The sequence below is a fragment of the Natator depressus genome, chromosome 5 (genome assembly GCF_965152275.1).
Source record: "Natator depressus isolate rNatDep1 chromosome 5, rNatDep2.hap1, whole genome shotgun sequence".
Lineage (NCBI taxonomy): Eukaryota > Metazoa > Chordata > Testudines > Cheloniidae > Natator > Natator depressus.
Genome location: NC_134238.1, coordinates 18,729,133 through 18,757,131, shown reverse-complemented (window position 1 = coordinate 18,757,131; position 27,999 = coordinate 18,729,133). Strand labels below are relative to the sequence as shown.

The following is a 27,999-nucleotide window of genomic DNA, read 5'->3' as shown; positions in this document are numbered from 1 at the left end:
GTAGGTATGCATTTGATGGGATCCATTAAGAAGTGGGCATTCCAGAATAATACAGACTGATATTCATGTTATGTACTAGGACCGGAAGAAACATGAGTCAGCCAAAACTGGTTTTCAAAAAGGAATGTATTTTGTTTTAACAGGTGTACTTCTCACCAAAGAAATTACTACCTTGGTCTGACCTGAAAAGTGATGTAATACCAAATGCTAATTAAGATTTAAATCTGAACTTCCAAAACCAATTATACCTAGAGGGCCTCCAGTTAAGCCCAGAAGACAGATGCACATGGTCATGTGATCAGATTTAGCTAACAGGCAGAAACAGATAGCTTTTGACTATGCAAGGAAAGGAAATGTTTGTGTATCATAGACATTTCAATATTCTTATGAAATTTACACTCAATGCCAAGGCTATAGTCTTCACCCCTTCTTCTCCAAAACATGCCTCTGTATGTGTCATAATCCTTTACCGCAGAAGTTTTGACTAAAAGAACATTTTGTCCACCTCCATTTATGTTCCTCTGGTGATTAATCCGTATAATCCTATCATAAAAGAACTTTTCTCCTCTATTTCAAAGGGCTTTCCTGTGCAATAAATAAGTTCACCTGTAGTTCACTTGCATTTCAATAAATTGCTCTTGTAACTTGTATAAGAATGATTTTTTTAAAGAGGATAGTTCCTAATTGTGACAGATATGGTAATTTCCTTGAAAAATCTTACTGAATGAAGTTGAAGTATCTCTGGGGTCCATTATACTAAATGCAAAATGTTTGGATTATTATGGGCCAGAATTGTATGCAACCTCTCTGGGAGGGAGATATGATGTACGGCCTGGGCAATCAAAGGACAATGTGACAGACAAGAATGGACTTTTAGGACAATCTGTGTGAAGTGGATTTCCTGGAAAATCAAGCTCAAAGGCCCAAGTTGTATAAAGGAAAGACTGAAGTATTCATGGTTGTTCTGGTTTGAATCTGAGACAGTTGTGAACTTGAAACCATTGGAAAAACCCAGCTGTGGGTTTTGAAGGACTGACAGCTACCAGAGCCCAGAGTTGGAGTTGGTGAGCTTATTAGCATGTGTGTAAGTTCTTTTATTGTTCTTACTATGTTTTTGCTGTAATGCTTTCACCTTAAAAATAAATGTGCTTGCTTATAACGATCTCTGTGGTAACTTGTGACTGCTGGCAATTATAGCTGTTCATAGCCTTCAGAAAGAAAGGAAAATGCAGACACTGGCTTGCTGGGGATATCACAGTGTAGTCAGCGAAGTGTGCAGCCTGAAAAAAACCCAGTCAGGAGGGAGAGAGACATGTGTCTTTATCCAAAAGAGGTGATGTTTGAGGAGTCAGTGCCTTGTCAGACCATCAAGGGGGTATACAGGTTCATTTCCCCTGCATTTTGACACTAATATGTGTGTGTGGGGGTTTCTAATATTTTAAACTCTTTCCTAGAGATTTTCCATTTGACATACTCCTGCAAATTTAGAGCTAAATCAGCTAAATCAGATTTTACACATAGTGTGCTCTATATTATACATATCCGTGGTCTCAGTCCAGTTCTTAATGAACAAATATCCACATCAACAAAACTACCACTACAATTGCTTCTAATTGGCACCATTGGGCCAAATTCTGCTTGATTGAATTTTTGCCTTGTTAAGGACCACACAGTGGCCTCTTTCGCAGTTTAGAAGCCAAGGACAGGAAGAGTATGATGACTAAACTACCCTCTCAGAAGGCATCAGGGTGGGTCTTTCTAGAGCAGGGGTCTCCAAACTACGGCCCGGGGCTTCCATTTGTCCGGCCCTCCAACCAACAGGGGAGAAGCGGTGAACAGCTGAGTAGGCATGCCGAGCAGGCAGGGGGAGGGGCCACCGGCAGCAGCTCACGTAGGGTGGCAGCACAGCTGAGCTGTGCGGAGGGGTGAGTGCCCCCGGGAGCCAGTGTCCCCCCAAAAGGGGAGCCAACTTAGGGGAGAGTCGTTGCTGCAGCCGAGCAGGAGACGCAAACAGGCAGGCATAGAAATACGTGAAATCCAACTACAGATCGACCTTGTCTAATGAACATTTACAATCAATTTTGATGATAGGGTAAACTAACTTTGAACCACAGCTAAATGCAATTTTGTCAGAAAAACATCAGTACCCTTCTTCTCACTAATTCTAAAATAATATTTCTTTATTTTTGAATGTGTGTTTGTATGATACAAATGTGTGAATTTTTAGAAATAAAATTAAAAAAAAAAGTGAAATGATTTTTAATGAATTGACAAATATTTTGTGTGATTTCACAGTACCTGCATCAATTAACTTTGATACCTGATTTAGAATTTAATGCAACACAGAGTAGAGTAGTGTTGTTTTTTTTAATGATTTTGCATAGATTTAATTTCTTTCACAGTCGCTTCGGCCTGTGAAGCCCCTTCAAAAATCTAATATGGCCCTCATCTCACAAAGTTTGGAGACCCCCTGTTCTAGATCATGGTTGAGGCATAAAAGCAGAGATGTGAGAGTAACCTTTTGCTATCTCACTGTGTTATTGTTTGGATAAATAGTGGACCTCCTTCTCCATCTCCAGGATGCCTATTTGGCTCCTTTCATGAGTATTAAATATAGACAGACAGAAGTTTTGTTTATTCTTGGGCTAAAATGGGTCATCATATGTGGAAAATAATTGATCCAGATGATTTATTAGACTTTCAGTAAAATAACAATCCATAGTTTTCTTTATCAAACTATGAACAATGATCCAAAGTCCATTGAAGTTAATTGGAGTCTTTCCATTGAGTTCTACAGGTTTTTGGATCAGACCCCAAACTTCTGACTAAGCTTAAAGTTTCACTTGTAAAAAACACAAATGTGTAGAATAGGGATGTGAGGAGGGGCATGTCTAGGCCAAAATATGAATTTCTCATTCCTCTTTTAATGGATTTGTGGAGTTGACTCTGACATTTTATAGCTTACTTAGATGGAAATGGAGCCTTTGGACAGCAAGATTTAGAACTAAATCCATTGAAAAGCAATACAAGGGTTGAAACCTTAGAGGATTAGAAAACGAGCCTTATAGTGACAGACTCAAGGATCTCAATCTATTTACCTTAACAAACAGAAAGTTAAGGGGTGACTTGATTTCAGTCTATAAGTATCTACCTGGGGAAGAAATATTTAATAATGGCAGGTTTCAGAGTAACAGCCGTGTTAGTCTGTATTCGCAAAAAGAAAAGGAGTACTTGTGGCACCTTAGAGACTAACCAGTTTATTTGAGCATGAGCTTTCGTGAGCTACAGCTCACTTCATCGGATGCATAGCATATCGTGGAAACTGCAGAAGACATTATATACACACAGAGACCATGAAACAAAACTTCCTCCCACCCCACTCTCCTGCTGGTAACCAGGTTACCAGGTTACCAGCAGGAGAGTGGGGTGGGAGGAAGTTTTGTTTCATGGTCTCTGTGTGTATATAATGTCTTCTGCAGTTTCCACGATATGCTATGCATCCGATGAAGTGAGCTGTAGCTCACGAAAGCTCATGCTCAAATAAACTGGTTAGTCTCTAAGGTGCCACAAGTACTCCATTTAATAATGGGTTTTTCAATCTAAAAGAGAAAAGTATAACACAATCCAATGGATGGAAGTTGAAGCTAGACAAATTGAGGCTAGAATTTGGAATTTCATGTATTTTTAATGGTTAGAGTAATTAACCATTGGAACAATTTACCAAGGGTCATGGTGGATTCTACATCACTGACCATTTTTAAATCAAGATTGGATGTTTTTCTAAAAGATCTGCTCTACGAATTATTTTGGGGAAGTTCTATGGCCTGTGTTATACAGGAGATCAGACTAGATGATCACAATGATCCCTTCTGGCCTTGGAATCTATGAATTTATAGTCTGACTTTTTATACATAAGCTTATATCACTGTGTATCTTAGAAAACCAGCTTCACTGTAGCTGATTCAATACAGTATGTGATGAAAAAGACCAATGAACCCAGCACTAAGCTTGAGCCCTTAACCTTACTGAGGGTATTTCACAGCCCTCCTGTGCCTCTTGTTTGTTATGAGGGCTCTAGAGTTATTCTAAGAACCCATTCCGGTCTCTGCTGAAATACCTGTTCCTGTGTAACTGCACATTGGGCACTCAAGATCGCTTATTTTGCTGGAAAGAGGCATTTGGATTCTGGATATTTTTGTGTTTAAAGGAGCTGTCTTTTAAGAAGAGTCATGTTCAAAAACTGTGTGGGAGTCAGTAAGTCTTAAAAATGTTGATTCTTTAGATGATTCGACAGCAGTCCTCCAATTCTAGTCTGATCCAATTATACCTAAGATAGGTATCCTCACAGACTATTTCAAATACTACTATGTTAGGGCCTCATTGCTGTTTGGTCAGGTGTCCCATTCTTAGTTAAATGGAGTGTGGAAAGATGACTGAAGCCATCTGACTGGCAGGCCATTAAATCCTACAATTTCAAGAGAGGTGTACATATTCATGTACACTTTGGGCTTCAGGACAGCTCTTTGAAAGCTAAAACCTCAAATCCTAATGCTGCAATGAGACCTGTGTGGGTAGAGTCTTATGCTGGATGGAACACATTGCAGGTTTGGGGCCCAGGTAATAGAAAATCCCTGTACAGATCAATTGAAACCGCCTCTCCCTTTAAAAGAGATTCATACTCCTTCCCCTGTCCCAGAGCTCAGCAACGGCAAGATACATAACACTAATCTCAAGTCCCTGCCGAGTGTTCCTTGCCATGAAATGCAACTGAGCCCTCATATAGTCTTAAATGCAACTTCAAAGGGCTGTGGGATTGCATTTTGCCCCAACTCCCTGCCACATTAGGCAGCCATGAAGTAGTTAGTGACGACTGGAGTTAATGATTTTGGCTTTCGCACACCTGGAGCCGTGGCTTTCATCCAAGATGGTTCTTAACCCTCTGGAAATGCACTGCACCGTGATCATTAGTGTGTAGTGATTTATATATGCTTGACAAAGCCACGTTAACAAAATAAGACTATTTGTCACTCCAGAGCTGTAGGGGGGCTGTTAGTGAAAAAGAAATTGCCCTGCCTGGCAGTACGTTTGCCAAGAGAGATTGTTAATCTTACAAAGGGGCAGCGTTGAATATTTTTAAAAACCAATGGCTTCACTTGCTGCTCTGACACTCTCACCTGGTTTACTCATTGGCAATAGACTTTGAAAGTGCCCTGCCTTTCCTGTGTTTACAAGTCAACCACAGAGGGAAACTGGGCCGAGTTTCTCTCTCCCAGGGGCTCCAGCCTCTGCTGCTAGGAGGAGAGAGGGGAGGGGCGGGGCCAGGTCCGGACTGCACCGTCCCCGGACGTGAGTGCCCGGGAGAGGAGCCAGGGAGTGGAGAGAGCCGAGGAGAGCAGGTAAGGAGGCCAGCGAGCTGGGGAGGAGAAAGGGGCATTTCAGGGCCCCTACAGAGCGCCCAGGGGCTGGTCGCCCCTCCTTCCCCGGGTCCGTGAGAACAAGGGAAAGGGCTGCCTGCCACTTCCCGTCCCTAGAGATTCCGGGGCTTGATCATTTGAGGCTGGAAATGCGCAGGTGTGGAAGCTGGGTAGAGAGGACTCAGCTGATTTTTATCACTCATGATCTGCTTTTTATGCCAGCTCTCTAGGTTGGGGGCTGGGTGGAAAACACTGGGCACAGCTTGGATGCCACTGCATAACACAAGACTTAGCAATAGGGTTTCCTCTCTCAGTCAGGTTTCAGAGTAGCAGCCCTGTTAGTCTGTATTCGCAAACAAGAAAAGGAGTACTTGTGGCACCTTAGAGACTAACCAATTTATTTGAGCATGAGCTTTCGTGAGCTACAGCTCACTTGAAACCCTTTGGGGTTTTGCACGCTCTCCCTGGGCAGGAATGCTGTGGCTGTTTAAATGTGTGACATGCAGGAGATTGGAAATGTGAACAAAGTGATTAAGTGGTGGTGAGGGTGGTGATGTGTTTTAAATTTAGCAGAGCTTGTTGGTGGAGAATGAGAGTGCTTGACTATCAGTTAGGGACCCATCCTCCCAACCCTTTACTTGTTCAGACCCTCCTGTGAGTAACATTAGTACTAGTAACTAACGTGAGAAAGGGATACAGGGTGAGTGAGGATATATCTTCTTATTGCATGCCAGCTTCTGTTGAGGGGAGAGACACGCTTTCGAGCTACACAGAGCTCTTCTAGCTTTAAGCTTGTCTCTCACCCCAGCAGAAATTGGTTCAATAAAAGATATGACCTTATTCACCTTGACTTTCTAATATCTGAGGACCAACGTGGTGACAACAACACTGTCTACGTGAGAAAGGGATCGGCATTGCAGACCCCTTCATGTTTGCTGTGTGTCTCTGGTAATGGAAAAGTAAATATTTGCATGTTGGTTTTTTTTTTTTTAAGTTGAAAAATCCAGGTGTGTCTTGTCCCCCGTGCCCCTGCCCCCTCACACCCCCATGCACACATGCTTTTAGTAAAGAGTAAAATAAATAGCTGATTATATTTTCATGGGGAAAATACTCTAGTATGATAGTTGCCTGAACTATTTATTGTAAATAAATTATCCAGTGAATCTAGCTCATTTAGCAGTACACATATTCTTCATGAACCTATCCTGAGTTCTATAAATATATTTGCCAAACAACTCAGATGAACAATTTTTCAGTTTATGGGTTGTTTGCGAATTGTTCCCTTTGACTATTTGCAGTTATATTTGTGCTGTATGATTGACAACCAGCATCATCTGATACTGTTTCTGTACCGTGATTGGATGAGAGAAACCTTTTATATTGGAGAATAATGAACAGTAAACATTCCTCCCTGAGCACAAATAGCCGCGTTCACATGTAAGTACAGGTATTCATACAAACTATTGCTCAAACATTCATGAGAACAAAATACCTCAAGAAACTTTCCAAAGATATTCATGAATAGCAAATTAAAAGGTAAATACATTTTTACTGAGTATTGTTGAATCAAATAGCTACTCATCATTGAAATGAATGTATGCAAACACTGCATTGCAGTCATCATCCAATCCTAACTTGTAGCATTCAAATGTATTCTGTACTGAGAAGAGTTTACAACCAAGTGGAAAATATGTGTCTGCTTCATGCTGGTTGTCTGAAGATTAACTTTGAATGATCCAATTTGGATACTCAAATTCATTGATGCCCTTTAAAATAACTACGAACCAGCCAACCCCTAGACCAGGGGTGGGCAAACTTTTTGGCCTGAGGGCCACATCAGGGTTCTGTGCCCCCCCAAACATCCTGGCCCCTGATCTGCCCCTTCCCGTTCCCTGACTGCCCCCCTCGGAACCTCTGACCCATCCACCACCACCACCCCGCTCCTTGTCCCCTGACCGCCCCCTCCCGGGACCCCCTGCCCTTAACCACTCCCCCAGGACCCCACCACGTTTCCAACCCCCCTGTCCCCTGACTGCCCCGACCCCTATCCAACCCCCCCCGTTTCCCGTCTCCTGATTTGCCCCCCCCCCCCCACAGAACCTCCACCCCATCCAACCCCCCGCCCCCTTACCATGCTGCTCAGAGCACCAGGGCAGGCTGGCGGCTCTCACAGCCTCACTGTCCGGCAGGAGTTTGCAGCCCCGCTGCCCAGAGTGCTGGTGGTATGGCGAGCTGAGGCTGCGGGGGAGCGGCTGGGGGCTAGCCTCCCCGGCCGGGAGCTCAAGACCCGGGCAGGAAGGTCCTGCGGGCCAGATGTGGCCCATGAACTGCAGTTTGCCCACCTCTGCCCTAGACCCTAAAGCTAATCATGTAAAAGAGATTTTCATAAGCAGGTAATAGCAGAGTGTGAAAAGAAGAATCAAACTATGACACAGAATAGGTATTTCTACTTTTATGGGACCTATTCTTAAAAGATGTTTATAGTAAAGAAGCTAGTTGTCATGCTTCTATTGCGAACAGTGCTTTGGACCCTTTTAGTCCTTCTCAAGTGGACCTTTAAGTGACAGGCTGGGCTTGCTGCACCTCCAACTGGGTGGAACTGCGTGAGTGAACATCCATTCTGGGACTGCCTCTCTGCGTGTCAGCTCCCTATTTTCCCAACTGAGTTAACTCAACAGGCCCAGCTGCGTTTGGCTCTTGTAAACCCTTTCACTTCAGGGACACGCGACGGTTTGGTGTTCCCATTGAGCTCTCTTCTCAGCTGTGGCAAAGCAGCTCTGTCGCCAGGATTGGGGCTGTGGAGTTGCCTCATCATGCTGTAATTAAACCTGGCTGTTGAGTCTGAGCGTTGCTCCTTATCTGGGCCGTTTTATTGCCTTTCTGTTTGGTTCCCATAGCAAGCTCTTTGGATCTAATTCGTAGCAAGTAACCCAGCATAAACACAGAAAGCATGCACCTTATTCACAAACTGTAATACAGATGTTTCCTCGCTTGTTACACCTGGCAGCTGCAAAGCTGACACAGAAAATGTAACTTACTTCACAAGTGGCAATTTTAGAAATATTGCAGTAGAACACCCATGTCAGACACAAGTTGGCATCTATCCAGTGTGCCAAAGGATTTCTCCATGAATGTCATGCCCTTTAGACTCTGCTTTCTGAGTGTAAGACAGGTGAATTTCTTTCTACTCCCAAGCTCTGAGCTGCATAAAGAGTGTGTGTGTGTGGCGGGGGGAGAAATCAAGTTCCCTGTATCATTTAATTCTGTTAACATGCTTTAAAAAGTAATAGAATGTCACTTCAAAAATGATATTTAACAAACTAGTGGTGCCATGTTAATTGTTGGCATTACAAGGTCAGTACAGTTCTATTAAGGATCTTATGCTGTGTCCTTTACCATGGTATCGGAATGACCGTACAGAAATTCTTGTTTAGTGTGAAGATTTCTTAGATGTGTAAAGAACCTATGACCTGCTTTTCAGAGGTGCAGCTCTGTGTATCTAGGTGATTTAGCTCTCCTCCTGGACTCTGTCAAACTGAATACCTTCCATGGTGTGACATACCAGGGTACAATCCAGACCAATGAGTAGCTGTGTCACCCCTCCCTGTAATCTGGTGTGCTTTTTACAATGCCTTGCTGCTGCAGCCTCCAACGTGGACTGCTCACAAACGCCTCCAATATGTAAGTCGCCCCCAGCTATGTCTTTGTGTGTTTTGCAGCCAGCAAGCCACACCCTGGCTCTTATCAGCCTTAAAGATTACCACAGGGTGACCCAAGCACCCCCCTAGTCTGAGATTTCCCCCCAGAAATTTATGTCCTGTACTGCCCAGCCCTCTCCTAGACAGTACAAATATATTAAGTCTGTTATTCCTTTAAGGGAATAATCTGTTACCCCAAATGGAGTTTTGCAGATACTTCAACTAGAACACACTGGATTAGATAAAACAGTAAAATTAGTTTATGAACTACAGAAGAGACCTGTTAAGTGAATATAAGCAATGAGGCATAAATGTCAGAAATCGTTAGAAGAAAAATAAAGATAAAATGCCTGCAAAGTTTTCTCACCACATGCTTCCAGCAGTCTTACTGACCAAACTCTTTAGGTCAGGACCCCTCCTCCAGAGTCCAATGGCTGCTTCCTTTATTTTTCAAGGTGCAGAGAATGTGATGGGCAGAGAGAAGGGGTGTCTTGGGGTATTTGCCCCTGCTTTTTATAATTTCAGTCCCCCTCTTGAAAAATATTTCCAGCTGGGAGCAAGGTGACAGACAGTCTGTGTGGAAGGACATTCCATTCTGTTTGTTTGCTAAGATGTAGTTTTTTTTTTTTTTGTTCCTACCCCCTTTACTACCAAAGAACGGTCACTTAGCAGGTAATGGTCCATCAGGCTTGTTTACACGTGGCAGAGGCGTCATCTTGCTCTTTGTCTCTGAGGAACTAGTTTGGCCACTCCCCAGATTTATCTGGAAAACATGCTTTTGGTCAAGATCTCAGCTTTTTTTATAACTTCACATGTAACGCTGCTATGTGCATTTTTCCATGATATTATTGATCAGCAAATTGTGAGGTGTCATTCAAAAACTCATAAGGTGCACCTTGGACAAACACTATTACAATCGAACACATCACCGGCCACCGACAGTACCAGGAGGTGTGAGCCGGTACGACATCGTGCATCCGCTATGGGAAAGGGACTGAGAGGCTTTTTCCATTGGACCATATGAACTGGAACCATAAACTCACTGAACATTAAATCCCACCGAATGAGGGTAGATCCATCCTCATCATCGTATCCACTCATTATACTCCACACCTGAACATAGCCATTATATGGACAACATACCCCCATATCTCAATGTCTGTACTTTTGACCGGTTAAACTTTTACCCACAATCGGGGAGATTGCAGATTATGTATTCCTTACACCACCCGTTCCTAAACCGAATTTCGCACCCCTTGATAATCTGTACCTTATTCCCTGATAACCAGAAAGATGGGGGGAGGGATAGCACAGTGGTTTGAGCATTGGCCTGCTAAACCCAGGGGTGTGAGTTCAATCCTTGAGGGGGCCATTTAGGGATCTGGGGCAACTATGGGGGATTGGTCCTGCTTTGAGCAGGGGGTTGGACTAGATGACCTCCTGAGGTCCCTTCCTAACCCTGATATTCTATGATTCTAATAGCATGTCGGGTGTGAACATAGGTATATATTCTGTCACATATTTAATGACTTGGAGATCAGGCTGGTTGCATTGGTAGATGGTCTCCTGCTTGCTATGTATGAAGCAGCAGTGTCCGAGCTGACATTATTTAATCTATCAGCGCCTTGAGTAGTGTTGATTGCAAGGTGGTGTTGAACAGACCTCTGGACCACAGTAGGAATGGAGGAAGCTATTTTTGGGGGTTGCTCCATTCATGATGATCATTCACAACTAATTTTTGAGGACAAGTTTTCCTCCTCTCTGATGGTGTTCGTATAAGGGGTTCCATAGGGTTCTGTCTTGTGTTCCCTGTGGAATGTGTACATGGGACCCTTAGAAGGGTTAGTAAGGAGACATGAGTCTTCAGTATATTGGTGATATGCGGATGTCTCTCACCATTCTGTCCAACCCAGGCAAAGCTGTGCTTTCCCAGTATTTTGGTAAGATTGGGGTATACATGAGGGCTAACCTGGGAAGACTCAATCTGGATAAAACTAAGGTAATGTTGATTGGGGAAGCAGCTACAAGACATGCCTGGGATTATCTTAGTCTCTTAGACCGTGGTATGTGTCTGTCCTCCTCTTGTTTGTGTTCACAAAAATCTAGGGATATGGTTAGATTTCCAGCTACTCTTAGGTGGCAGCAGTGGTCAGGATGATACTCATCCTCATGTGATTCTAGCCAGGAGGTTGTGAATTTTGTTGCTGGATGCAAGCCTCAGTGCTACTGGTCATGGTTTTGTCACCTTGAGATTAGACATCGGCTGTGAGATCCACATGAGGCTATGCCTGTTCAAGACCATTGTGAACTAAAGCAGGTATTGAATTTGGCAGTCCACTGATTGTGTTGTCTCTTGGTAGTCTCCTGGAGAAGTTTAAGATCTTGTTCTATGGGTCAAAAGCAATCAAGTGTTTATAACCCATCTGTTTGAGTAAACATCTTTCACCATCAGTACTGCTGCAGCTGTGATCAGCAGAGCTTCCTTGGTTTATAAGAAAGGGGCTGCTGATGGGTCTTTTTCAACTTTGGACCCCTCACCTTTGGGACTCACTCCCTGACTCCTGTCTAAAATAGTCCAAATCCCTTGACATTCAGGACACTCTGAAATGTCTGTCTATGATCCCAACTTTTGGGTGAGTGGGGAAAAATTGTGAGGTGGTAATGGTGAGTTCTTTGTTTACTTTCCTTGATTGTTGGCAAGGGAGTGACTTGCAATTGCTGGATTTGTAATTTTGTAAACTTTTTAAAAACTGGAGTCTTAAATATTTGTAAAGAGCACCCAAAGCTCTTATGATAAAAGAATTACAGTTTCTCTACTTTTGTTTTCTGCCTGAGATGTGTACTTGAAGCATATGAAAGTTAAAACTTCTGTAGCCTCTGTAGCCTGGATTAGTTGCTGATGATTCTTTTAGCAAAATGTGCAAGCCAGGTCCATGTGCTCACGGTGGTGGTGACATTCCTAATTTATTACAGCCTTAAGAGTTTCAAATGGCCTAATTGGGTTTTATGAGAAAATGCCTTAATTAATTAAATGTGCTGACTTGATGGTACTTCCTGTTAGTAAGGCAATAATTTTAGACTGGGATGAATAAACAAGGGCTGATGCTGTAGGCCAAAGCCTCGTGTAGCACAGGAATCAGATTGTTGTTGCTGAGTTAAATGGAAGCAACCGTAAGTTCTTATTAAATTGACATTTTGTGTTTAAATAATCACATTTTAAATGAGATTTTAAAAGTACAAAACCCAAAAATAAGCTGTAAACTTTGGAAAAACCTCACTCTATGTCTACTGCTTCCTCTTCCTCCACTAATGTTTTAAACCTTAATAAAACATTGCACAGATCAATTGGATCTTATTGTTGCAGGAGCAATTGTTAATTAAATGTCTATGTTTGGAGTATCTGAAATTGACAACCTGACTTTTAAAAAAATATATACATTAATCTGATTCTATATATGGCAAAAGGAGTGCAATATATGCATATCTTCTGAGATATGCTGTTTATATACATGTTCACTTGAGATTAATCCAACTGACACTGGATGTCACCATTGTACCACAGAAACATAACTGCAAGCAGGTTGGGACCTCATTCTTGGTGTGTAAAGCCAGTTTTCCCGTGCTTAAGAAAAAAGTGTTTTGGTTTGTGACTCTCCCACTGCCATGAAAAAGCTCATATTGTGGAATGCTACAACGCTGAGTCCAGTCTTGCCACTTATTCAAAGTGAGCCGTTGTCTTTCAGTGTGAGTAGTCCCATTGATTTCTGTGGAACTGACTCTGCCACTCTTACGTTGCATAGTCTTGGTGAAATCAATACAACTACTTCTGGAGTACAGCGTTACTCAGTCTGAGTAAGATGGCAGAGACAGGAACTCCTATAACATTGAATATGACCAGTTTTGGGGGTGTGGAATGAAGTGACAGGTGAAACAATACTTTTGAATAAGCAAATACTTACTTGGAAATTATTTGGATTGCCAATAAAAAAAAATTACTGATATCTTATATGCTGTAGCATATTTGAATGTACATTCAGATGCAACAATTGGATGGGGGACTGCCTTAAGTAAATTGGGGGATGGGGAAGTAACACATCTTGAAGACTTGAGAGGTCCTTTAAAATACGGAAATTATGCACAAGGTCATATTTGCAGCTGTCTGAAAGGCATTTAATTGTCTAATATGATGCAATGGACATGTAGATGCATGTACAAAATTAAGTTCATTCTCTATGGATATTTGTATAAATAAAAGACAAAATCCACTTCTCTCTCAACTATACAGAGCAGTGAAATGCACGCACAATGAATACCACAGTGAGGCTCACAGAACATGTCACAAGAGATGACCAAGGGATGGAAGGAAACTATGTCCTTTATGGATCTTCTTCTGCCCAAATCACTGAAGAAACAGAATACATAAAAAAGGTACAATTTTTTCATTATTCTTATTGTGCTGTCTTGTCCTCCGAATCAGAGGAGAACAATGAATACAACCCATTGCAAGTAAGAAAATAAAAAATTTGAATCCTTCTACGCTGTCTAAATTTTCCAAGCTAAACAAGTGTGTGTTGACTTACTGAGGAAATTCACATTTCACTGTCCCTTAAACTCTTTCTGGCCTGATACCATTATAATGGAGTCTAACACAAAACCTCAAGGAACATTGATCAGTTTGAGACAAGGATTTAATTGGGGTATGCACATCTGTCTTTATAATGAGTCATATGAGGGAGCAGACCAAATGCTTGTCAGAACGCCACTATGAGAATTTTGTACCAATTACAAAATTATGATCCTAAGTCATATTCATGATGCAATATCTGAGGAAGAGATGAATTTTTGAACCAAGTGTGAGACTTAGGCCCTCTTTTGGGTCAATGAAAAGTGTGTTGATCCTGTCACTAAAATAAATATTTAAATTCCGTGCATCCACTCCTGCATTAGAGATCTCTTGGACAATATGGTTTGGCTTGTTGAGGACAGATGCTTTATTTCTAATATCCAAGCAAAAGAGCACAATGGTGATCGTGCCCAAAGGCAACTTTTCTACATTGCTGCTGTCCTAAGGAGAATGTCCTGGAATAACTAACCTGGCAGATTGACAAGAAAAAATAATCTTTCTTTTTGTGACCTATTTCTAATCTTTTCCCTGCAGATCAGATCCACACTAGCAAAGATTCAAAATCAGGTATGCAAACCATAAAATTGCAAATGACAAATCAAATGCAAAGGCTTCCCTTTCCCTGCAGCTCCCAGTCCCAACCTCTCTGCACAATGCCTCACATCTCCCCTCTGGCTCCCAGTACCACTCCCCACTTTCATCCCCAGTCACTGTTGATCTCTTCACACTCTGTACTCATTCAGTCTGTCTTGAGAGCATGCTCAGGGGATGGCACATACAGAGCCTTGTCAGCACTAGGAGCTGTGAGGGCTGGAGCATGCTCAGTGAGGATGGAATTTGGGAGATTTTAGCCAGATCTAAGATCTCTACAGAGGATGAGAAAATGAAGATTATTCAAAGGCTTAGCGATTGACCAAACTTTGGTGGATATGAAGAATATCAAAAGGCACAGCACTGACACAAAGGCCACCCTCTAGTCTATGCTCCAAAGCAGGGACTTTCTCTAGCATCATTCTGAAATGGCTGAACCATTTTGGCAGAAACATTCCAAAAATACTCATCCTGAAGGAGACACCTGGCATGAAAAATGTTAGCCCAAATAAATAAAGTCTGGCAAATATAAGCAACTAAAAGAGAGTCTTATAATGGGTAGTGTCAGGCAACCTTCATAATTGGCGACACTGCTGGTCCCAATACTATAATACGCCATATGCTGCAATATTCTAAACATTAATTAACCTCATGTGCGAAGTTACACTCTGGAGAACCAAAAGCAGTTATGTATTGGTAATGATGTGTTTCAAATGTAAAACCCTGGAGAGCTGCACAAATAGAACACTGTTTTATTTAATATTGAAGGTGGGAATTAGTCAGTACCTAGAAACTGTGGTGATTGTTGCTCTGTAATTACTCTAGACCATGATCCTGCAATGAGCACCATGCAGGCCTGGGTGCCTGGAGCTCATTGCAGGGTGGGGACCTGAGATAGGAAGGTAGATAAGTGCAGCTTTACCTTCATGAACTCAGTCTGCTAAAGCTGTTGTTTACAAATTATTTTCATGTTTGTTCATTTTTAGCAGCCTTTCCGGGTGCCCAGAAATGAGTTGGAGGCTGAGAAGGACACGCTTAACTCCAGCTACAATCTAACCATGGAAAAGCTGAAAGAGACTGACCAGCAGCTCTTGCTTGTGAACAGGGAGAATGAAATACTAAAGATCAAGGTGCATTCCATTTTAGCAGTCTCTAATGCATATTTCAGCTTGTCAGCCTGAAGAGAAGATCCAGTTTTGCCTGGATTAAAGTTCCATCCCAGCAGTGGCAGGAAAGCAATCGTTCATTGTGGCTTTGCCCTCTCTATGAAGTGCAGTGACCCTGCAGAGTCTCATCAGATTTTCTCATTAGGAGGAAATAGATTTTTAACTAGCTGATGGTGGAATTTAACTAGCTGATTGTTGGGAACTACAGCTTGTTGGGCTGTGCTCTGGGCTTGCATTTTCTTGCAGTGCTTCCTGGCATGAAGTCTGCTCAGCCAGTGGTCTAGAGCAGGTGTGCTTGTAACCAGTCAGAAATGTATCAGTCATTTTAAACCCACAACCTTCATCTCCAGTCAGGAGGGGCTGTTGTATCACATGGCAAATCTGCATCCTTTATTCAAAAATTAGAATTTAAAATTTATTTGCCATATATTTTAATGGGTTTGGGGGGGGGGGGTTCTGCAAGAATTGGTGCTAACAGTTGTTCAAACAGAATAGCAACTGCATTATTTGTGTGCTACCTGATTTCCACACCAAACTTTTAAAGTGTGACATACGCTATTAATCCTATTGCAATGGCCTTTTCCAGCTGGATGCAACAAGAGAAGCAGGTGCACAGTCTCTAAGACATGCCTCGAAAAGACTATATGAGAATTACTACAGTCGGTCTGAAGAACTTAAGAAAAAGCATGAAGATGATAAACTGCTGATGCAGGTACAGCACTCTCCTATGTGTGGAAAAGGCAAACACTGGAGCATGCAGGGATACAAGTGTTCCTTCTCTCCAATATGCTGGCAACTCCATATGTCAACATGACAAATCAGTACCTTGGATGTATAAATAGAGACCTAACTCTTTCAAACACAACTTTGTGGGCTCAACTGATGATTCCTTAAATGGGCCTGATTTTCAGAGGATGCTCAGCACATTCTGAAAACTAGGTCCCTTTAAGGTGGACACCCAATGTGGAGGGATCCAAAATCATGAGTCACTCTTGAAAATGTAGGTCAGGGCTTCTAATGCAGACTTCCATTGTCTTATAGGCTTAACTTTAACTACAGTACAATATAAAAAGGAAAGCTTAATTTTTCCTGACTTCAAGTGTCCAGTCTCAGATTTGATGGGTACAGTGCTCAAAATAAGGCAGGAATAAAGGGGTAGAATTTGCCCTATTCTCTCACTGCTCACTCTTGGGGAAAGAAGCATGGATCTTTCTTGACTACAAGTGGTCAGGATTTTCACGGGGGGGTTGTGGGACTGGCAACATATTGAAGAATAGCAGCAAAATGGTTTTGCTGAAAATGGAAATCATCTTCATTCATTGGTTTGGGCTTTTTTTTTTTCATTTTTCTCTAAACACAGGCCTCCAAACTTGAGCAAGAACAAAAACTCAAACAAAATCTAGAAAATGTCAATTGTGTAACTGAAAGACTCGAAGAAAAGTACAGCCAGATTACAGACATGGAGAAACTAGTGCAACGAATGGAAGAGGTATGCTCATAGAGCCCAGTCATGCAGTTCCTGGATAGGCAATAGGAGTCTTCTCTATGCAAGGATCATGGCCACTGTCTCTCAGGCCATTATGTGGCTTTTGTTAGTATCTGTTGCACAATACCGAGGCCTGACCTTGCAGGCTGTTAGCCATGTGGACAGTCCTTGCTCATTTGCATATTGCTCTTGATCCGGAGCAAGTGCTATGAGTAAAGGTATCAAGCTCTGTGGAACTACAGTAAATATCAGTTTCAATTGTATTAGCTCCTACCTCTTAAGTGATAGAACTACAGTGTAAAGGGTATCCTAAGCACTCTTTATTGTCAGTCTCATGCTGAAATCTAATTATAAAGAAGAGTTCAATTACTTTAAAAAGTTTTTGGACCAGATCCTCAACTGGTATAAAAGCCCCCTGGATTTCAATGATGCTACCTCAATTTGCATCAGCTGAGTATCAGGCCTTTTAAATGACATGAGAGGTCAGGTTTTTATTTTTCCTTTCAGTTGTTTAAACACTAGATTTTTAAATCAATTAACTTACTTAACCTAACTGCCATACATTAATTCTAATTTGAGACTTGAAATGTCCTGGTTTCTAAGAGGAAACACCTTCAACTCCTATTCTTGCATTGTCAAAGTACAGTATATTGCAATATGCTATTAATCTCCTCCCCTTTGTAGTGAATTTCTTTCCAAAATCCTTCCCAAGTTCTCAGCTGATGCAGAAGCAGTGAGTGTTTACAGAGAACAACTTTCCAGTTGTAGTAAATAATCGTTAGCCAGTGAAAGGTATTGCAATGACCATATCACATAAAATTTAACTTTCACCATCTGTTCTGGAGTAATTAAGAATGCAGCAAGATTACACATCACTAATACAGTTCTGTCAAAAAGTCAGATTAAAAGCATTTAAATGCAATGTGCTTTCAGGCCATTTTTGTCACTTGTCGTGCCAAGCTGTGGTTTGCTCCTGCCACAACTAAGCGGCAGCCTGTGATGGGGAAGTAGAAGAGTTTGGTAGCTGTGGGAGTTCCCCCAGCAATTATGAGTGACTAGAGATAAGTGGGTGGGGGAAGCTCATTCTGAGTGGCTGCTGTGATGTCATTTAACAGGGGTAACATGTTCACTCTCCCACCCCCATGCCAGATCAGCTCCGGTACCTCACCAGTACAGGAGCTGGGAGGTGGGCCATGTCTCCACCCTAACCCCCATTCATCACTCCATCAGTGCTGCTAGATTCTCTCCCTGTTCTCATGGTTAGTTTCAGGAGGACTGGAAATGTGGTTGGCTTATGCTCCTGCAGCCAAGTGGCGGGACAGCTCCTTGTGCCCTCTCCTCATTTTCCCTGATCCCTATCTTTTTGCACACCTGAGTAGAGTCAGCCACAATAAATCATCTTCCAATATTTTTAATACACCTTTGAACATCTTTCTCCCTGAGTATACTGTCCCTTACTGTGTTCCCCTGAAGCATTTCTCAGTGGTGTTCCCAAGCCCTTCCCTCTGGTACACTCAGGCAGTCCTCATGCACATCAATAGGTTTCTTACCCCAGGGCTTTCTTACCCCACTCCAGTTTCTTACCCCATGCACTGAAACTTGCAAAGGTGCCTACTATACCTCACATCTGACTGACTAGGCTGATAGCAGATATGGTTTAGCACTGTGTAGTTTGGCATTACAAATCTGCACACAATCTGTTGCACTGTGGAGCTGGCTGAGGAAAGGGGCTGTGGGTAGAACACACAAAGCTTCATTTTCATGACTACATGCTAGGATCTCTTCCAGCCAGCTCCATAGATAGACAAGGTTTATATGTTGATGTGTTTGTCTCATATTTCTTGCGCCTAAAATTCTTTGCCGTATTGAAGTCAGTTGTAAAACTTTTTTTGACTTCATTAGGGTCAGGGTTTCACCCTGACAGGCTAAGAAGATACACCATGGGGTGGCTGTATGTATTAGTGAACTCTTTAAATTTACAACTAGGAATTATTGTACTTAGGTCACTAAACAGTTAGATGTGGATTACCAAAATTTGTCACTTAAAAAGAAGTTTTCTAGTTGAATCAATTTTAATCTCTTGACCCTCAAATCCATCTTTGCAATGCAAAGTACCACTGCCCTTTTAGTATAGTTCCTGGAGCAGAAAGTGTCTTTGGACACATATCAGTCAAAAAGCTAATCATCTTTACTGACAGGCTTTCCTTTTAAAAAAAAAAAAATCCAATTGAAATAATGATTTTTTTCCACTGTAAATCAATACACAGCTGCTCCCTGGTAACCTTGCTTTTTCTGACCCAATTCTGGTTGATGACAGATGCTTCTGATCCTCGCAAGGGGGTGAGGGTATATCTGTATATCTCTAAATTGACAGCTGACATATCTCTGGTGGTTTTGCATGTTTTCAGAAAGTAATTGAAAAATTAGTTAATCACTTCATATAAGTTTTGTATGTGCACATTATTACTTCTTCATTGTTCCCTAGGAAAAGAAAACATTAATAGCAAAAAAGCAGTCATTTGAAGAGAAGCTTCTATCAAACTCTGAAGATACTAAGAGGTGAGCAAATAGTGCATGAAGAAATGCTTTTTCTGTTCAGAAGGATTATTTCAAGTGAAATACCTAACAATAACTTGGCTAAGTTCTCCCGAGTAGTGGATATATACATGGTGTTAGGCCTAATGCCTTCACTGTCTTTACTTTTTAAAGAAGAATATAAATTCTCCTGTGACATGTGCAGTAGGGTTTCTAGACCTGGGTTTATTTAGACCAGGGGTGGGCAAACCTTTTGGCCTGAGGGCCACATCGGGGTTCCAAAACTGTATGGAGGGCCAGGTAGGGAAGGCTGTGTCTTCCCAATCAGCCTGGCCCCTCCCCCTATCTGACCCCACCCCCTATCCAACCCCCCTTGCTCTCTATCTCCTGACTGCCCTGACCCCTATCCACACCCCCGCCCCCTGACATGTCCCCTGGGACTCCCATGTCTATCCAACCGCTCCCTGTCCTCTGACTGCTGCCTGGGACCCCCTCCCCCTTATCCAACCCCCCCGCTCCCCTCCCCCTTACCATGCCGCTCAGAGCACCAGGACTGGCAGCCGTGCCACCTGGCTGGAGCCAGCCACGCTGCTGCGCAGTCTAGAGCACCAGGCCAGGCCGGCGGCTCTCACAGCCACGCTGCCTGGCAGGAGCTCTCCGCCCAAAGCGCTGGCGGCACGGCGAGGTGAGGCTGCAGGGAAGGGGGGACAGCAGGGGAGGGGCCGGGGGCTACCCTCCCGGGCGGGGAGCTCAAGGGCCGGGCAGGACGGTCCCGCAGGCCACTGCAGTTTGCCCACCTCTGATTTAGAGAATAAGTAATTGTTCTCTACTACTCTGACATGTGAAGGCACGAGATCAAATCATGCTGTCCTTACTCTGGCAAAACTCTTGGTTCAATTAACAGGAATTCTGAGTAGAGGATAATTACGGATTGCAGGATTTGGCCTGCTGAGAGGAAACCATTCAACCCACCTCAACCCCCATCCTGTTAACCAGAATTAATATCTTAATGGCTTTTGGGGCCTCTTCCAAACAATACATTTGAATAATTTCTATCTTCTATTCAGTTCAACTTCCTCTAAAGCCCACGTCTCTCCCTAGGCTTCAGAGCCTGAGCTCCGGCCCAAGCCACAACCTAAAAGCACTTTCAATGTAGTTAGCACAAGCCCTACAAGCCCAAGTCTGTTAACCTGGGTTTGGAGGCTTACTGCCACAGGCTGTGTAGACGTACCCAACTTACTACGCAGTACACTATTACTTTGGCAGTATGTGCCATGATGAACTGTTGAAGAATTGCTCCAATATATTGTGCCGAAACTTTATTCTTCCAATATGAAGTATGAATGGTGCTGTTTTTCCTATAATTGAATATAGTAGTTAAAGATAATGTAAGAAATAAACTACAATTTTTCCTTCTTTTATATCAGACTACGCTTATTACCCATGAATTAAATTAGTTCACGTACAGCTAATATGAGTCAAGGCCAATACAGTGAGTTGGAATCCCATGTGGAATGCAAATTATTGGATCTGGTCACTAAAGGAATCTTAATGCCTATATTTATAATTCATATATAAATGTAACTTTGGCCAAACCCAAAAGTTTGGTGCTCAGATGGCTAGTTTATATATTCTTGGTCAGAAAGCATATATCAGGTCACTCATTAGATCTTTTGGGAATAATATATCCCCTTAATATCAACTGAGAAAGTTATTGGTAATCTGTCTTTTCCCCACCAGCTGTCGTGATCTTCAAGTGGAGATTTTCACTTTACAAGAACAGATTTCTCACTTGCAGCATGTGATCCAGACCCAGCATCAAAGCCTACGCAGTGTGATAGAAGAGGTCCGGTTAACCAAGCACGTTTAGTGTATGGGGAACAAAAATTAGAGACTTGTTTTAGTGCTTCCTTCCCTTTGTGAAGTTTATTATTGATGATGTGATGATCTCCATCACAGGACATGCAAAACCAGTTAGCAATAGATGTTACATAATATTTTATATATAATTTAAAAAAAAGAAAGTGGCATCACTTTAAAAACTGGGGGTGGTTCTACTTCCTAGCGTGACAGCGATTGAAATAGAATGTTGCAAGGAAGGAAGAAAGGAAGGTTTTTGTTTCCTGCAAGTGGGATGGAAGGGCTGAGGTAGCTACCTAAGGAGCGTAGGAGAACAGGCCCATACCATAGGGCTACATCAGGAAATACCGAGTCCCCAGCCAGTTTAAGGTAGATTGGGAATATCCCTAAAATGTGGCAGACCATGGATACTCACTCACTCACCAGGGAAAGACTTAGTGTAGCTTCTGAAATAGTGTTTGGTTAGCTACTACTGCAGAGGAAGCAATGAATGCAAGAGCTGCAAACCTCTTACGTATGTTCCACAAAATGAACTGCCTTTTTATGGGGAACATTGAGTCTCTAATGATGCTTGGCTGCTGCAGTTACAGGCACTGTGTAAGACCGTCAATAAAATAAACAGGTGTCTGGAAATCTATAGGCTGTTCCTCACTAGAGGCTCAAATGCTGCTTCCCTGATGCACACAAGCAGTCCTAGTGAAGTCAGCGACCAAAGCAAAAAGGATTTGGTCCCAGATAAAGCTGGAACAAAACTTGAAGCCATTTTAATATTTATTACTTGACATCCCGTTTAAAGAGGGTACTAATATGAGCTACTGTCACAAAGAGTATTAATTTTTGCTCAGCTAAACTACCTGTACAAAATTTAATTCACATTTTGTGAATCGTCAAAGGGTAGGAACTTCTCTCATCATCCTTAGCTTGCTTAGGCTAAGAAAGCTGCATGTGGGGAACAAGTGTGTGTTTGGGCACAGAGACCAAGAATAAAAAAGGCAGACATGTTACCGTTAGTGGAAGTGTGACTTATGATCTGTTTAAAAAGAAAAATAAGTCAGCCAGCCAATCATGTCATTACACTTTCTCTAGAGCATTTTTTTTATCATGTAGATTTCAGACTATATTGACTTTCTTGATCCTCATGCTCTGATAGTGTATCCCTCTACTTAAAGGATGGTTATTGAAAGTGTATCTAATATATTACAAAGTTTGAAAACTTTCTAACTTTACTTTCTAACTCTTAGATTGAAGAACTGAACATCGGACTACAAAACCAAGATAAAAAAATTAAGACTATGAAAGAAAAGATAAATATGCTTGAAGCTCAGGTAAAGGGAAAGATTGTATCACACCAAACTCTACAATTGTGAGCCTAAAACTATTTCAACTCTGCATCTTTTTGAGTCTCCTTTTTTCTTCCCCCAAGTAGTCATCAACAGATTTATACCATCATCTTCGGCCAACTGTATGGTACAATAAGATTCTTTAAGTATTTTTCTGAGGACAGAGAAGTGGGAGTGGTTGGTACAGTTGCAGGTGGGGTTTTTAAAAGCACTCAGCAAGGGTCTAACTCTGCTCTTATTGAATACAATGGTAAGTTTGGTCAAAGTTAGAACAAAGCAGAGTGCTTTTGGAAATCTCTCACCGTACATGTCCCTATGTCCCTAGAGCTATTTCTATTCAATATACAGTATTGGTGAGTTTGGGAGGAAAAATGTCAAAACTGCTAATTTCTATTTAACAATTATTATTTGCACTATGGTAGCACCCACTACTTGCCAAGCACATATTTGGAAAGTGCCAAGACACTGTGCCTGTCCCAAAGAGCTCAACCTGAGCACGCACACACACAACATATGAAGACCTAAAGGTGAGGGATGAAAGGATAATTGCTTTTTTTTGTATCCACTTTCCCCAATTAGCCTTCTGCCTAATCATAATTCTTTAGTAATTTCTTGTAGGCCACAGGCTGGAAGTGGGAGTTAGGGAGGAGAGGGAGTGCTTTTTGAATTTCATAGGGACTGGAGGGAAGCAGTGTGCATTTTGGGGTGGCTAGAGAGGAGGTTGTTGCAGTAATGCAGATATGAAATGAGTGCCTGGATGAGAATTTTAGCCATGACGATATAATTTAGGCTCTGATCCTGCAAACACTTACCCACATGGTGAACTTTACACACCACAAATAAAGTGAAGCATTTGTGTAAATATTCTCAGCTTAGGGCTTATAATATATATATATATATATATATATATATATATATATATATATATATATATATATATATATATATAATGTTGGGCATCATTAAGAGAGAGATAATAAGACTGAAAATATCATATTGCCTCTATATAAATCCATGGTATGTCCACATCTCGAATACTGCGTGCAACTGGGATTCCCCCACCTCAAAAAAGATATATTGGGACTGGAAAAGGTTAAGAAAATGATTAGGGGTATGGAATGGCTTCAGCATGAGGAGAGATTAATAAGACTGGGACTTTTCAACTTGGAAAAGAGATGACTAAGGGGGGATATGATTGAGATCTCTAAAATCATGACTGGTGTGGACAAAGTAAATAAGGAAGTGTTATTTACGCCTTCTCCTAACACAAGAGCTAGGGGTCCCCAAATGAAATTAACAGGCAGCAGGTTTAAAACAGCAAAAAAAGGAAGTATTTCTTCAAGCAACACACAGTCAACCTGTGGAACTCCTTGCCAGAAGATGTTGTGAAGGCCAAGACTATAACAGGGTTCAAAAAAGAACTAGATAAATTCATGGAGGATAGGTCCATCAATGGCTATTAGCCAGGGTGGGCAGGGATGGTGTCCCTAACCTCTGTTTGCCAGAAGCTGGGAATGAGCGACACGGAATGGCTCACTTGAGGATTACCTGTTCTGTTCATTCCCTCTGGGGCACCTGGCATTGGCCACTGTCGGAAGACAGGATACTGGGCTAGATGGACCTTTGGTCTGACCGAGTATGGCCATTCTTGTATTCTTAAAATGTGTGTGTGTTTGGATTTTTTAATAATAGCCCTTGCTCACTTTCAGCTTCTGAGGAAATATTACATGTTAGTATTTTGGAAAGCATTAGGCTACAGTGAAGAACTGTGCATTCTGTCAAAATAATTACCCCATATTTTCAGCATTGCATAGAAACTAGCCTCTTACAATTTTACATAATCTTCAGTAGCAATACTGTTTTGTGTGGTTTTTGGCAGCATTTTACAGTTTGTAACAATCTTTTGTGTAATGACACATTGCAGCAATATAGTTCTTGACATCCCATTGTAAACACTAGTCTATAATCCTGGAATTTACATTGGTACAAACATTAAATATATTACAAATAAAATGCTTTTCTGCCATTCAGAATCTTAATTTCAGTCATAGCAGATCCACTAAATTGATTCTAATTCCAGTATGTGTGGGGGATTAAATATAATCCACACACACATAATTAACATAACATATATGTATTTATTATATTTATATAACACTAATTATATAGTTCTAGACATTTTCAAAGTGACCTGTACTAGCTAATTAGTTTTACAGCATCCCATCCAGGCACGGTTTGTAAGGCCATCCCTACCCCCAAGGATCTCAGTCTAAATAAACAAGACAGATCAAAGGATAATTGTTGCCATTTTTCAGACAGACCAGAGTGGGGAGACTAATGCATCACGCAAGATGTTGTCCAGGCCATTGAGGAGAATGGGAGCATGAGGCATCGCAGCAGAATACCCAAATCAAAATATTTTGGGGGCATTGGTTTTTTGATGGAAGAATATATAAATATATACAAAAATGAATGGAGTCAAAACCTCTTATTTCTATTGGAAAAACGAAAAGGAGTACTTGTGGCACCTTAGAGACTAACCAATTTATTTATTAACCAAATAAATTGGTTAGTCTCTAAGGTGCCACAAGTACTCCTTTTCTTTTTGTGAATACAGACTAACACGGCTGCTACTCTGAAACCTGTCATATTGGAAAAACGGATTTGATGGAAAATTTTCAACTAACAAAAATACTCCTACACTTCAAAAGAGCTGTGTGGGATTTTCTTACCAACAGAGCGAAATCCAAACAGTGACAATAATGCTGGGCACAGGAACTTGATGTTTCTTCAGGTTTTGAGGCTCGACCACCATGCCAAGATTTTCAAAAGTGACTGCATTGTATCCCTCAGTGCCTGTAAACTGTATTGACATTCTGGATGACCCAAAGGGCCAAATCCTAAACTGGTGTAAACTGGAATAGCTCTATCGAAGTCAATGTACTAATTGGACTTGTTTCAATTTATCTGTGGTGTTGATCTATACCAGCTGAGGATCGCACCCACAAACTGTATCTTTGACTTCCTTAAATGCTATAATATACTGGTGGAAATGCAATGAATTTACTGTCTCAATTTCAGAATAAAGAACTTAAATACAAGGTGGAATTCTGGTCTGGCCAACCCAAGATTAAAGTTTCAAAAGGTGTCTCAACAACGTAAGATTCTTTTGAAGTTATTACCATGTATCTGAAATCTCTCTTCCTACGCTGTCTGCAAATGTTGTTAATCGTAAAAAAATTGTGTCAAATGATTAATAAGCGCTATTTGCGTGTTAATGTCACATTTATTCCAAACTGCTTGAATTATGACTATTTCTAACAAGACCAAAATAGAATAACATTTTCATGCTGTAGTTTCTTTATAAAGAAAGAAAACAAAAGCCTCAGTGTGAGAGAGAAGTTAAGTAATTGACATTCTAAATAATAAGGGTCTTAATTGTGCAACTGGCAATAAGTCCATCAATGGTGCATCCTTCTGCCTGTCTCATGTTGCATTCTGACTTGCAAATGGCAGTGCCCTCAGTCTTGAAAGAGATGTGATGTCTGTCCTATTTACTGTGACACTAATGCAGTCAAAATCATACAAGTACACCAACTAGTGAGCATCTGCACAAAATGTTGTCAGATCAACACTAAATTTGAAAAGTAGCTTTTAATAACTCATGAAGATGCTGAATACTGCGATTAGTATCAGACTGGGCTTAGAGGCTTGCAGTTTCAACTGTAAAAAACATTTTACAGTAGAGGAATACCATCTCCATTAATGTCACTTTAACAATGTGTGAAATTACATAGGAGAGAAAATTACACATTCACCAAAACCAATGTCTGGAAGGAAAAAACATTAAGACCCTTTCATAATACCCTCCGGTCTTGTGTGGGATCAACCTTAATTGCATTAGAGGAAGTGAATAGTTCACCCGAGGACCAGCACTGATGGGCTCTGGAGAGGGGCGAGAGTCATTACTACAGAGGGAAGGCAGCCATGATTCAGGACTCAGAGACTGTAAGGGGGGGGAAGAATGGAGGTGGAAAAGACAGAGTGCATTTCACACCAATATCTGGGTACAGTAGAAATGTCTAGATGTCTATACTAAGTTTGTTTTGTATTGGTGTGCTTCATTCTCTGAGTAATCGTTATCTTCTCTTTTTTAGTTCTTCCAGGATTGATGGGGTATCCCCCTATTCATTGCTAACTAGGCTACGGAAGCAAAATGGTTAGATGAGTCCATCGGTGGTGTCTGTTCCAGCTTCCTCATAAGGAGTTCTGTGTATCTATGTTAATGACCCTTCATTCAGTCCTTTTATATATTTTGTTATAATACAGCAACTTGACATGCTTGGCCACCAGGAATAGCACTTGTACAGAAGAAGATTCATTAAATGCATAAACAAATTTGGATTTAAGGCAAGAACTGAAGACATTGTGTTCTTTAACATACAGTGTAATCAAATGACAGCAGCATCCTATGGACATTGCTGATGGGGAAATATATGCCATTGTAACAGCTTCTTATGTATCAAAGAGCTCATCTTCAACAAGCATTTTATGGGCCAGAGGTACATCAAACAGCTAAGAGGATATTCAGGATTAACGAATTAAAACTTTCATAATTGTATACAAAAAAGACTGGTGTTTATCAAGTTTTAACACAATACTGTAATGTAACTAAGAACTTTTTTAAATTGACAAATTAATTGTAAAGGGCTATTTAATAAATTATATTTAATCTTTTCAGTCTTTCCGTGTTAGCATCTTAAACTTGTCATTTCCAATCTATAGTAAGTGTGTGTCAATGGGTTTTTTTTAGCTATCAGAACATGACATACTAATAGGTTATTTTGGTTTTTATACAGGCATTGGGTAGCTTCACCTAATGCTTGCACAAGTGACAACATGTGCTATGCATGTTGATTGCAGCATTTTCAGACTTTGGGAAAAGTCTAAAGAAACAGTTTTAGGCAAAGCAAAAGCTTACTTTCTATGGCACTTAACTGAATTTATTGATCTTCTGAGACAGATTATATTAAACTGTTTTGCAATAACCATATGTAGCTGAAAATGGTCATCTAACTTAAGTGGGAATGTTGTAGTCTGGCTATTTATAAGGTAAGCTTTCTTCCCAGAGCCTTTAAATAAGTCATAGAATATCAGGGTTGGAAGGGACATCAGGTCATCTAGTCCAGCCCCCTGCTCAAAGCAGGACCAATCCCCAACTAAATCATCCCAGCCAGGGCTTTGTCAAGTCTGACCTTAAAAACTTCTAAAGGAGGAGATTCCAC

At 41.3% G+C, this 27,999-nt stretch overlaps 1 protein-coding gene across 6 annotated transcripts; it reads left to right on the top strand.

The window, feature by feature from the left end:
• Positions 1-969: 969 nt before the first annotated feature.
• On the top strand, positions 970-27,450 carry CCDC68 (coiled-coil domain containing 68). 6 transcript variants are annotated; one of them, XM_074953897.1, is made up of 12 exons: positions 5,352-5,396; positions 6,713-6,851; positions 13,398-13,540; positions 14,271-14,303; positions 15,314-15,457; positions 16,080-16,205; positions 16,854-16,982; positions 19,465-19,538; positions 21,255-21,360; positions 22,616-22,699; positions 25,796-25,872; positions 26,872-27,450. In XM_074953897.1, the coding sequence occupies exons 3-12, from the start codon at positions 13,418-13,420 to the stop codon at positions 26,936-26,938; spliced, it is 963 nt and encodes a 320-aa protein (XP_074809998.1). In that variant the 5' UTR covers positions 5,352-5,396; positions 6,713-6,851; positions 13,398-13,417; the 3' UTR covers positions 26,939-27,450. The 6 variants fall into 6 exon arrangements, with proteins under 6 accessions (XP_074809999.1, XP_074810000.1, XP_074809997.1 ...); XM_074953898.1 differs by lacking the exons at positions 5,352-5,396; positions 6,713-6,851 and adding an exon at positions 970-1,084; XM_074953899.1 differs by lacking the exons at positions 5,352-5,396; positions 6,713-6,851 and adding an exon at positions 1,071-1,080.
• Positions 27,451-27,999: the final 549 nt, after the last annotated feature.

What these genes read in the sequence shown, in the direction of transcription:
- CCDC68 (XM_074953898.1), top strand. Translation starts at nt 13,418, where the DNA reads ATGAATACCACAGTGAGGCTCACAGAACATGTCACAAGAGATGACCAA. An exon ending in AAACAGAATACATAAAAAAG is followed by an intron (nt 13,541 to 14,270) that starts GTACAATTTTTT and finishes TTTTCCCTGCAG; the next exon opens with ATCAGATCCACACTAGCAAA. An exon ending in ATGATAAACTGCTGATGCAG is followed by an intron (nt 16,206 to 16,853) that starts GTACAGCACTCT and finishes CTCTAAACACAG; the next exon opens with GCCTCCAAACTTGAGCAAGA.